General features: G+C 41.6%; 1 protein-coding gene across 1 annotated transcript in view; it reads right to left on the bottom strand.

The window, feature by feature from the left end:
* Nucleotides 1–4,987: 4,987 nt before the first annotated feature.
* LOC309394248 (sodium- and chloride-dependent GABA transporter 2-like) overlaps nucleotides 4,988–13,015 on the bottom strand; it is a gene marked incomplete at its 5' end in the record, with an annotated part of 216,712 nt that continues 208,684 nt past the window's right edge. The window contains one exon of the mRNA XM_081957155.1: nucleotides 4,988–9,541. Coding sequence (XP_081813281.1) covers nucleotides 9,392–9,541 — 150 coding nt within the window. The 3' untranslated portion in view covers nucleotides 4,988–9,391. The remainder of the gene's footprint in view (nucleotides 9,542–13,015) is intronic.

Below are 13,015 nucleotides of genomic sequence, written 5' to 3'. Positions count from 1 at the left end.
CATTTTTTAAAAGCATGTGTTAAAGGTAAAGGTTCCCTTTGCACATATGTACTAATTGTTCCTGACTCTAGGGGGCAGTGATCATCTCTGTTTCAAAGCCAAATAGCCAGCGCTGTCCGAAGACATCTCCATGGTCATGTGGCCGGCATGACTAAACGCCCAAGGTGCATGGAACGCTGTTACCTTCCCACCAAAGGTGGTCCCTATTTTTCTACTAGCATTTTTACATGCTTTTGAACTGCTAGGTTGGCAGAAGCTGGGACAAGTAATGGGAGCTCACTCCATTCCGCGGCGCTAGGATTCGAACCGCCAAACTGCCGGCCTTTCTGATCGACAAGTTCAGCATCTTAGCCACTGAGCCACCGCATCCCTAACCATGAGTTATATTTACATTATAGTTCCACAGACGCATGAAAAGCTTTAAGCAAACATCAAGTTGGCCTTAATTCATAGACCTCAGCAAAAGGAAGGGAAGGAGAAAGAAGAAGGAAAGTACTGCTGGAGTAAAGAAGGAACAAGGGCTAGGAACTTGACACTATTGGGAAGAGTGTTAAAAAAAACCAGAGCAGGGTAACACATGATGGAAAACGTTGCAGCTGAAAACGGATCCTGGGCCAGCTGGCAGGAAATGAGCATTAGTTTCTAGCATCATGATTTCATCTCCCTCGGGAGTTATTGCTGCCAATGGAATTGGACACTTGGACATCACTTTGCCGTCACTTTATGAGCCATGCGTCAATCCTTTGGCAGGATGGCTGCTCAAATGACCTGTAGGTGCATCTGATACCTCTGCCTGGAGTAACAGTACCCTTGCTTGCTTCCTCCCTCCCTCCCTCCCTCTCTTCTTGTTCTCTTCTTATTTCTTCCAAAATGGGAGGGAGACTTTTAAACATTTTATTCCCGTTGCAAAGTAATCGCTATTTATAGTGCCAGACCAGTCACACATGCTTTTGATGCCAACAGTGATATATTTCAATCAACTGAATCCTGTCCTAACGTGTCCATGAGAGTGAAGTAATTAAGAAAGTGAAAATACAGGGGCATCTTACTTTCTTACCATGCTTCTATCTGAGAGCATTATGCTGAAGAACAGAACAAATAAACTGCACACAGAGAGCAATATCCTGACCTGAATCACAAATCAATATTTTAGTGAAAATGACTGAAAATATTCCTGCATTCCTACTGCCAGAAAAGTGGATAGGAAGAATTCTGGATCTTGTAATCCTTGGTACTGTCTGAGCGTGGTTGTTTGGAGATGTTTTATTACCTGACTAAGTTACATCATCAATCCACCAATTCTGGACTTGAATGGTAATATCCTACCTTAAATTGTATACTGCTCCCTTCTCCAACCCAAAGAGTACAAGATTCTAATGTGTGACCCACATCTGTTAAATAGAGATAGATAGAGAGATGAGAGATAGAGACAGAGACACAGAGTTAGAGACAGAAATGATGATAGATAGATAGATAGATAGATAGATAGATAGATAGATAGATAGAGACAGACAGACAGACAGACAGACAGACTGACCAGACAGACAGACAGAGACAGAGACAGACAAAGATAGATGAGAGAGACAGAGACAGAGGGATCTATATCTGTCTGTCCATCCATCCATCCATCCATCTATCTATCATCTATCTATGAATCTATGATATGAATAGCTCTCTCTGAATCTTCTATCATATCTATCTATCTATCATCTATCTATCATCTATCTATCTATCTATCTATCTATCTATCTATCTATGAATCTCTCCATCCATCCATCCATCCACACACACACACACACACACACACACACACACACACACACACAGATCTTAGGCAACAAAGCAACCAAGGGTCTTTTCTTGTTAAAGGAAATGATCAGTTCTTCTTTAAAAAGATAGATTTTGCTAGTGAGAACATTGTCGGGTGGTCCAATCTTGTAAGTTGGATTAGGCCCATCGGACTGTGATTCTCCATTCTTAATTTTAAAAAAACTGAGTCACCTTTTTCTTTCTTCTTCAATTTACCTCTGGACTTTGTTGTGATGAAGATATTTTGAATGAAGTCAAAGTGCTGATCAAAAAAATAGGCATAAAAGATTAATTTCAGCAAAAATGAGGCCACCCAAGTACTTTCCCGGTTTCCCTTTTTGCGTTCTGTAGATGGGAACAGAACATGGCATAGCACTTAGTAGTGGTGGGATTGAAACTTGCTACAGCTGACTTGTAGCAAGGGCAAAAATATGTGGTTTAGTTCTCAGGAGACACTGTATTCTCCTTGACTGCAAATGAGCAAAGCCCAATGTCTGCTAAGATTATATATTCATACGTTCTCCCCTAAAGCCAAAGATGTAGTCCAGGGAACAGTTGTAGGTAACTTTAAAATGAGATATTGCTAACTTGCTGCCGCTCCAAAGGACTCAACATTAGATCCATTATTTAGGTGAGTGCTAGTTGGCTGGCACCCTGCCAACAAAAGTGTGTACAGTCAGTTTTCCCAGTTGCAATGTATGGCTATGAAAGTTGGACCATAAGAAAGGCTGAGCGCCAAAGAATTGAGGCCTTTGAACTAAAGTGCTGGAGAAGACTCCTGCGAGTCCCTTGGACTGCAAAGCCATCCAACCGGTCAGTCCTAGAGGAGATCAACCCTGACTGCTCTTTAGAAGGCCAGAACCTGAAGATGAAACTCAAATACTTTGGCCACCTAATGAGAAGGAAGGACTCACTGGAGAAGAGCCTCATGCTGGGAACGATTGAGGTCCAAAGAAGAAAGGGATGACAGAGAATGAGGTGGCTGGATGGAGTAACCGAAGCAGTCAGCGTGAGCTTCAATGAACTCCAGAGGATGGTAGAGGACAGGAAGGCCTGGAGGAATGTTGTCCATGGGGTTGCGATGGGTCGGACACGACTTCGCAACTAATAACAACAAACTGGCTAGAATGACTTGTTATATCCATGCAGTTAAGAGGCTATTTGTTTAACTGGCCAAATAGTGAATTGCTAGTCATTTTATTAATTCTACATCTTCATTTTAGTTGTGTGGACTCATTTACATGTATCTCCATGGGGTGAAAAAAAAAGAGTTCACCTGAAAATACCTTAAAACGTGGCCAGATGCATAATTCTCTACCCCATTATGACAGTTTCTCAGAACTAACCAGCCTCTTCTTTGCAAAGCTACAGAAAAGTTTATTTGTCATCTCCACTGCAGATGGTCAGGTGGGTAGTAAGAGACAGTAAGAGTGACGGCAAAGAGCTCTAACCAGCAAGAAGGCATCCTATCTTCAACTTCTGTTGAACTGCAAAAGGTGTGGGGTGGGTAGGGAACAGCCCTGCTTCAATTTCAAATAAGGCGGCATAGAGCCAGAAAGAAATCAATTCAGCTCCACTGTGTCGGGTCTGCCATCTTCAGCATACCTCGCTTTTCTGGCACCCTGCCAGTGGTAGGTTTCCATTTTTTTTACTATTGGTTCACTTGTACGCACATGTGCAATAGCATCTGGGCAGGTGGGCGGAGCCTCCTGCCTCCGCCACTACCAGTTCGACCAATCCGGGCTGAACCGGGAGCAAGCCACCTCTGCACCCTGCCATAAAATACAGGGGAAGGGGGAAGTAGGGAATGGACATGGGGAGGAGAAGGGGTAGGATGACAGGTTGACAGGAACTGGAGGTGTCAATCCAAAATGCGCTGGATGGAGCGTGAGAACTGAATGCAAAACTCTACCAAAGAGGTGCCAAACCTCAAAGCCGTTCCCAAAACATCGAAGACAAATGCTATTGAAGACTGATGGACTGATCAAGGGGAGAGAGAGGAAAAATGCAGGTTTTTTGTGGGAATATTAGATCCAGCTTTGCTCACACTGCAACCGGTTGAATGTAGTAAAAGTGCACCTTTCACTTCACCAATGGAGTGAATTCTGAGTTCCTAAGAACCCCAAGTTTGGTGGATGCCTGACACACTGCTTTATGTGGTTTTCCACACTTGATGAGCTAGAATAAAATGAAAAAACCCTACAAGTCTAAAAATAAACCCTCTCTTTTATGAAGGCAGAGATTGACAATAGGAGACACCGATCAATGCCTATGTTCCCCAACCCAGTAAGGGGCAGTTTGATGCTATTTCCCTTTAGAGTGCTTTTAAGATTCAGTTGTGTTGTGCCCTTGTTCCCCAGGCTGAGTCCCTGATTCTTTGATAATTGCTGTGGAGAGCAACGAAGCATAAAGCAAGATAAACATTTATTGCAGATGGGGAAAAACAATAACACACCAAGAAGAAGAAGAAGAAGAGTCCTTTCTGTGGGTCATCATCATTTGATAGATTCTGGACAAAATGCAATGTGATCTGCATTCTGATCCAATACTTTGCCACCCAGAAAGGAGAATGTGAATGCTAATTTACCTCAGAGCTGGCTAACAAAATTCTCCCATTTTGCAATGCTGGGCTTCTGGGATAAAAACTGGGGATTTGCAGGGGTTCCTTTGGTGCCTATCATGCTTTCCCTGCCTCACCTTTCTGAACTTTTTTATAAAGATGATGCTAACATTGAAAATGTTATTTTTTAATAACATAACATAAAAAAAGGGATGCGGTGGCTCAGTGGCTAAGACCCTGAGCATGTCGATCTGAAAGGTTGGCAGTTTGGCAGTTCAAATCCCTAGTGCCACATAATATAGTGAGCTCCTGTTACTTGTCCCAGCTTCTGCCAACCTAGCAGTCCGAAAGCATGTAAAAATGCAAGTAGAAAACTAGGAACCACCTTTGGTGGGAAGGTAACAGCGTTCCTTGCGCCTTTGATGTTTAGTCATTCTGGTCACATGATCATGGAGATGTCTTCGGACAGCGCCGGCTCTTCAGTTTTGAAACGGAGATGAGCACTGCCCCCTATTGTTGGGAATGACTAGCACCTATGTGGTAGGAGAGCCTTTACCTTTAACATTAAAAAATATAAATGGGAAGCTGGAACATGACAAAACAGTTTTCTGTGAAATTATCTTTTATTTTCACAATTGCTTCTGGTCTCCACAACAGCGTTCTTCAAAAATAAACATGATAGAGAGATACAGCCTAGTTTTCTGTTTAGAACAAGGCTGGGCAGTTAAAAGCATTTTCATCCGTTCCCCCATCTTTTCCACAAAGATACATGTGTGAATTTTCATACATACAAATTTTGGCCCGCATTTGTTACATAAAGTTTCAGATTTTTATGATTAGCATGACTTTCATAGTTTTTAACAGATCATAGGCACTAAAATATTTCTCGTAACTTTCATTTATGTCTTTAATATCAGCATGGTTATCGTGTTGGCCCAGGGTTATTTATCTAAACTCTAGCACATAATAATGGCCAAGGAGCAGGTACCGCTAGTTTATTTCTAGTGAAAGCAGAATGCCCTCACTTTAAAATTTATTAGTCCATTTCTGGCTCTACCAGCATCTGTGCAGAGGTTGAATGCCAATTATAGGTCTACTTTATCAATAATTTTAGCTGCCCCCCAACAAATCATAGCAAAGTGACCAATTTGGAGGAGGCAACAAATCAGTTATGGATTTCACCTAACCTTTTATAATCGATGTATGAGCCAAAGGTTCTCAAGTTGTAAAAAGGAGGCACATTCAATATCCAAGTTTATGGCTCAAAAGCTACAGTGCCATCAGCTACTAATTAATTACCACATTTATTGCCTTTCTTTCTTAGCCACAGATCACTGCAATTTCTGACTTCCAGAAGAACTCAAACTAAAAGGAATTTCAACGATTGCCTTTATAAATTAAGGAAACGGGACTGTATTTTATGTACAAAGGATTATCACGTATACATAAATGTGCACTCATGAAATATAGATCAAGATACTTAGAAGGGAGGAAGCTAACGTTGTTTTCATGTAGGGTACCTTGGAGAAATTTCTCAATCGTCATCATCTCCCATTTAAATACACAGGCAATGTTAACAGATGAGAGCCATTCACATTGAAGTGAGCATCATAAATTATACAGAGGTTCTCTTTGGATGCAGTGAATTGACCAATTGGAATGGATTGGAAAATAATTACAGATGGAAATTGGTAACTTTACATGGACCATCTTTTTTGCAAGAAGATGCTGAAGACAAGAATGTTTCTTATGGTTTTGCTTCATAGTGGACAATCAGGAATGTATAGGTTAGAGATATAGTACGTATTTGATATGGCCTTAGTTTATATTTTCATACAGACAAATCTGTTTTTTTTCTTTCTGGTTGATATGCCAAATGAAACTGCTACCCTTTGGCATTTACAGTTTTCCATATTCTACAATGCAGTTCTGTTTTTTTTTTTTAAAGGCATAGAAAATGCACATAGCATGCTACAGTGTATACAAAAATGCATATCTTGGTGAAAGTGCATGGCAAATGTAAATATTTTTTTAAAAAATAAAATGAGTGCTTATTAGACAAAATTTGTAAAATGCATTATGTTAGAATACAAAAGATATATCATTTTCATGGAATTTTTTTTAAAAATCAAAGGATCAGAAACACCATAGAGCAGTATATCAGAAAAATTGGAAGAATCCAAAGCGTATTAATTTGGTCTGGCAGGAGGAACACCCTACATGAAAAATGTCTGTGAAGGGAATGTTGATGGGAAAGAGTTCCCATCCCAATCATAAAATTTATATCGAATGAATAGAAGAGCTCCGTTTTTGCTGGGAGAGGATTGCAGGAGGCCATAACAGCCCAAAACCAAGCTCGGGAGCCCATCTTCACTGGTAAGAGCGCTTGGGTCACCACAGGTGCCCCGGACATGAGTGACATCATGCTGGCCATGCCCCCCCCAAAACCCCCCAGGTGAAGCTCAATCCTGATGCGGCCCTCAATGAAATTGACTTTGACACCCCTGCTTTAGGGCAAATGTGGACTGGGAAAAGTTCATTATTCTTCAAAAACTTGCTATGGGCTATTGTGTACCCAGCAAACTATTGTGAAATGCCTTGATTTTTTTTTCTTTCAAGGGCAGGTAATCCTCAACTTACAACAGTTCATTCAGCAATCGTTCAAAGTTGCAACGACACTGGAAAAAAGTGACTTACGACAGTTTTTCACACTTTTGCAGCATCCCCGTGGTCACATGATCAAAGCTCAGGCAACCGATTCATAGTTATGATGGCTGCAGTGTTCCGGGGTCACATGATCTTCCTTTGTAACCTTCCGATGAGTGAAGACAACGGGGAAGCCAGATTCACTTAACAACTGTGTTGCCAACTTAACAATGGCAGCGATTCACTTATCAACTGGGGCGAGAAAAGATGTAAAATGGGGCAAAACTCACTTAACAAACGTTTCACTTAGCAACAGAAATTTTGGGCTTGATTGTGGTTGTAAGTCAAGGACTACCTTTACCACGGGTGTCAAACTCGCCGCATCACGTTGCCATCTCGTGACATTTTGCGACGTTTTCCCCATTCGCGGAGCTGCGATGGGCGTGGTCTGCGCGTGATGCATCTGGCATACGAGCTGCTAGTTTGACACCCCTGACATGTACTTACTCTCAGGTAAATGAATATAACATTTAATCTTCATCTCACATCAACCTTAAAGGGAAATCTGCATTCCATTTGTCTACTGCAGTCTGAAATAGCATCGTGCAACCTGGTAACAATAGAAAAATTCCTGCTTTGGGCTATATTATTTAAAGATAGGCTGGAAGCAGGACCGTCAGTGGCAATCCAAATGAGGACTACAAGTACACTAATGAAGCCCCACCCATTTTTTTACACGCATCATTTGTGCAACACATGTAAAAAAAGGGGCAAGCCTTTAATTATACAATTATGGTTATCCTTTTGACTTTTTTATACCTTTCAGAAACTCCTCTGCTGAAAAGTCAAATTCACAAGCCTTATTACAGCAAGGGACAATGACTTCAATTGTATATAGTTTCTTGGAAACTGTGCATTGCTTGGGACACAGGGAATTTCTGAAAACAGATGCAAAGAAACAAAGAATTCTATCAATTTGTAGGAGTACTAAATGCCATGGGAGAAATTCTGGTGACGTTCATGCTGCATAAGGGCATATTAAATTGTCTTTTTTAAAAACAACAATAGAGCAGTTACATAAGAAATAAAGGCAAACCAGCAAACCAGCTCGCTCTGCACAACCCTTGTTCTTTTGGCTGATTGTAAGTTGCATTTCTTATTTTTTAACTTTGTGTTATAAATCGCAAGTTGTTGCATCCCAGGAGTGGGTCATTCCTGCAGTGGCGCAGTGGTTAGAGTGCAGTACTGCAGGCTACTTCTGCTGATTGCCGGCTGCCTGCAATTTGGCAGTTCAAATCCCACCAGGCTCTAGGTTGACTCAGCTTTCCATCCTTCCGAGGTGGGTAAAATGAGGACCCAGATTGTTAGGGACAATATGCTGACTATGTAAACCACTTAGAGAGGGCGGTAAAGCATTGTAAAGTGGTATATAAGTCTAAGTGCTATTGCTATTCCCAAGTTGGTTCTTTCTTGTGTGTTTCCCACACACACTAAGGCAATTTTGGCATTTCCTTTTTTACAGCAGTTCCCATTCGAATCACATTTTTTTCCTCTAGTTTTCCACCAACTTAAGGATGTCACACGGAGCAGTGTCAGATGAGGTATATTCAAACTGAAGGACTGTTAGCCTTTTGGTGCCAATCTTTTCTCCAAAAGATGAAGGAGAGAATGTGAAGGAAGTATCTCACAAAATTATTTTGCTTCCGATTTGCCATTTTTCCCTCTTCTGGGCTGTTCCCAGAGGGAGAGACTGTTCAATCAACTTTAATTTAGAAAGTCCAAACAGAGTGGTATGATATTTGCCTTCACCTGTACACATTAATGTAAACCATTAAAAGAGTAATCCATCAAAGTTGTCCAAGATGCATTCATCCTGCTGTCACACACATTTAGCTAATCTCAGAGGTTCCTGGATTAGGATCCTGGATTCACAGAATCATTGACATGGTATCAAAGAGTAGAGGTAGCAGTCGAAGAATAATTAAAGAAATGATGAGTCAGGTTGACCAGCTTCAACAGATGGCTTTCGGGTAACCTGATCAGGCTGTGAATTTAATTCTTGCAAACAGAAAACAACACAGTTCAAGGATAGAGTGTGTATGCAGCATTCACAAAGTGATAGTTCCCTTCTCCAACGATGTCAATGAGAAGGATTTCATGGAGATGTTGAGCTGTGCTCCTCCTCACCGCGATGACTTTACAGTTGTTCTTGTGCCGATGGAAAAAACAAGGATTGGTTCTTTTCCATCCAGTGATCCATTCTTAGAAATTGCTGACATCTTAAGAGAATAAGGAAGACCTCGGAAGAAACTCAACCTGGATAGAAGCCGAAGTCTTCAGAAATATGAAGAGACTCTTCCAGAATGTCAAAAAGCTCTAGAAGTTGGTTTCCTTCCCCATCTTGCCAAGCACTTCCTTGACTGGACGCTGGGATCCCACTTCAGAACATTCCCATCCAGAAGTGCCCATCAGATGCTTCTTTGGCTGGGGCAAGTCTTCTGATGGAGCAGTGAGCTGGCGTAAGCGCTGTGGAAAGACAAGAAGAATGGCAGACAGTATCTCTGTTAATTAAACAATCAGGCAAATTGACACCCCAAATTAATCTGCCTTAGTTGGGGTGGACAAAGGCAGCCCAAAAGCCCATCCATGAGATTTTCGTAAGGCACGTTTATTGGAATATACATTTAAAAGAGCAGATGGGAAATGACTTACTGCTTTGTGCTATTCTCCTTTTAGGTTCACTGCTTGTTGACATATGATAAGGTAAAGGTAAAGGTTCCCCTCACATATATGTGCTAGACGCTCCTGACTCTAGGGGGCGGGGTTCATCTCTGTTTCAAAGCTGAAGAGCCAGCGCTGTCCGAAGATGTCTCCATGGCCATGTGGCCGGCATGACTAAATGCCGAAGGCACACAGAACGCTGTTACCTTCCCACCAAAGGTGGTCCCTATTTTTCTACTTATACATGCTTTCGAACTGCTAGGTTGGCAGAAGCTGGGACAAGTAATGGGAGCTCACTCCATTACGCAGCACTAGAGATTTGAACCACGAACTGCCAACCTTTCTGATCAACAAGCTCAGTGTTTTAGCCACTGAGCCACTGCGTCCCTTCTGACATATGAGAGCACACAATAAAATTCCCAGCAATGCTTACAGTAGGGATGTTTTTAACAGATTGCATGCTTACAAAAGCATGGGATTAGGAAGAAAAACACTCTCATTTATTGTGACAATTAGAGATGAGAATTTTGCTTCCATTAAGCCGTTTGGGTATTTATTTTCCAAACTTAAATTTGTTTTGTCCCATTTCTATAAGAATTTGCTTCTTTGTTTTTACGTCTCATGAGAATATGCCCATTGTCACTGTCATTTATCCAGTATATGCACATTCATGCAATTATAGCTAACTAGATATTTTTATATTCAATTTTTAATCAGAAAAATACATTACAAAGCTTGCAATAGCGTTGTTTTTGGTTCATATATTGGTTTGAGAAGTGTAAATTAGATAAACGTGCATTTAAATGCGCAGCAAACTAGCGATTCTTCCATACCCAGGAGGGGAAAGGTTTCATACATCAGACTCCTATGTGAATAGTTCTGTCTCTAATAGCTTTGAAATAATCAACAACGCCATCTTTTCTCTCCGTAATGGTCTCATGAATAAACTGAACAGTGTTTCACAACCTGGAGACCTACAAAGGCTATAGGACTCAGAGGTGGTATTCATCAGGTTCTGACCAGTTCTGGAGAACCGGTAGTGGAAATTTTGAATAGTTCGGAGAACCAGTAAATATAATCTCTGGCTGGCCCCGCCCCCATCTATTCTCTGCCTCCTGAGTCCAAGCTGATTGGGAGGAAATGGGGATTTTACAGTATCCTTCCCCTGGAGTGGGGAGGGAATGGAGATTTTGTAGTAGCCTTCCCCTGCCACGCCCATCAAGCCATGTCCACATAACTGGTAGTAAAAAAAAAAACGAATCCCACCACTGACAGTGGGATTCAACTTCACTTTGAAAGCCCTCTGCAAAAAATGAGCTAAGACTCCTGAAAAAGGCTCTAGGTGTTCTGTCCCAAGCCTCTACAATATATACTTGGCTGTCTGCCACAACTAAGGAGGGAGATAAGCAACCCCTTGGTTTTGAGCCCAGAAAGCTATCTCTATTAAACAAGGCTTGAACTCACGAAATTCTCCCAATCTTTCTCTACGGCTGGATCAGTAAATTGCTGTTTCCTGCAAAATTCCCCTGCTGTTGCCCCACCTATAAGCTCTCTGGGAGGGGCCAATCAGTAGCCACCTGTTCCTATTTCCTTCTGTGACCCTTTTTCCAAAGCTGCTCCCTCCTCCTCGCAGCCCTACGCATATGTAGGTCAGGGACAGCCTCCCTCTGTTCTTCCTCACTGCTCCCTGACTCAGATGCCACCTGATGGCCAAGAGGCCTCTCTAGTCCCTGCTCTGACCCCGAACACCCCCCAGAGTCTTCCTCAGCCTCCAGGGCAGTCCCATAGTGTTCATCACTGTCAGATTCCACCAACAGCTCAGCTGACCGCTGTTGGGCCACAACAATAGGTTTATTCCCTGCTAGCCTCACTCTTTCAGAACTTCCATTATCTGCTTCTCTGGTTCACCCAACTCTAGTCATTTGAGAAATGAGTGTATGAAGATTCTCACAGAGTGTTGCATGAAGTGATCAGTTTTCTTCTGAGAACCATCTGTTCTTAAGGCTCTAATACAACTGTGGTAACTACAAGAATAGAATCTCCTCAGAAGGTTCATCGTGAAGATGGAAGGAGAGATACTGTTTCTATCATGGAAACTGGTAAGGTAAAGGTTCCCCTCGCACATATGTGCTAGTCACTCCCGACTCTAGGGGGCGGTGCTCATCTCCGTTTCAAACTCAAAGAGCCAGCACTTTCTGAAGACGTCTCTGTGGTCATGTGACCGCCATGACTAAATGCCGAAGGCGCACGGAACGCTGTTACCTTCCCACCAAAGGTGGTCCCTATTTTTCTACTTGCATTTTTGCATGCTTTCGAACTGGTAGGTTGGCAGAAGCTGGGACAAGTAACGGGAGGTCACTCCATTACATGGTGCTAGGGATTCGAACCGCCAAACTGCTGACCTTTCTGATTGACAAGCTCAGTGTCTTAGCCACTGAGCAACCACGTTCCTTATGGAAACTGGTATAAATAGTAAATAAAATTAATCAAACCATTTTTCAATGAGATGCTCAATGAACAAGAAGCCGCCACTCAAATTCAGAGGTCCATGTGCAACTCTGGTTTGCTCATTTGGATTGCGACCCATTAGGTTCTCTCTAAAGTAGAAGAACAAAAGGTTGTCCTCTCCTTACTTAAGGTTAATGTAAGAGCTCTTAGTTTTCACAATTCCTGATGTTTTCTAAGAGATTCTCTTTACATTCAGATGGAGGCTTTCTCATGTGAGAAGTTGCCAAATGGATGTGATTAGGCCACCTCCGAGGCAAATTGCTATACTCCAGGAGTTATATGTACTGAACGGTATGGTTGCTCTCCAGAGTGTTCCAATATTATTTTTGCAAAATGATTATGTTCTCCAGAATGGTTGAGCAAATGGAAATATTAGTAGTTATAGTACTTATATTATTTGTTTATAGCACCCAACAAGAGCCCTATAATCAAATCCACTGGCGGGGTGACTAATATGTTTTTTTAAGGTACTTGGGTAGTAGAACATTCATAAACCAAATGTTGGTTTGAAGAGTAAAGCTGAGGCTGACTGTGCTTTTCTCTGTGAAAGTAATTTTAAAAGTTTCTACTGGTACTTTTAATTAACAGATTTTCTCACTATATTTGTTCCGTATCTTTATTTTTCTAATAAATGGTGTGCAAAATTTACTCTAGGTCAAATGGATTTTTTTTGTTTTAATTATTATGTAATAACTGATGTTTTTAACATTTGCTCCAGCTGTTTGTGTTAATTATATTCTGCGTTGTTTGTTTTGGCCTTTGGCAATAACA

Source organism: Natrix helvetica (assembly GCF_964273705.1).
Source record: "Natrix helvetica genome assembly, chromosome: 6".
Taxonomy (NCBI): domain Eukaryota; kingdom Metazoa; phylum Chordata; class Lepidosauria; order Squamata; family Natricidae; genus Natrix; species Natrix helvetica.
The sequence above is the reverse complement of the archived record's forward strand: the minus strand, read 5'-3'. Positions and strand labels throughout refer to the sequence as shown.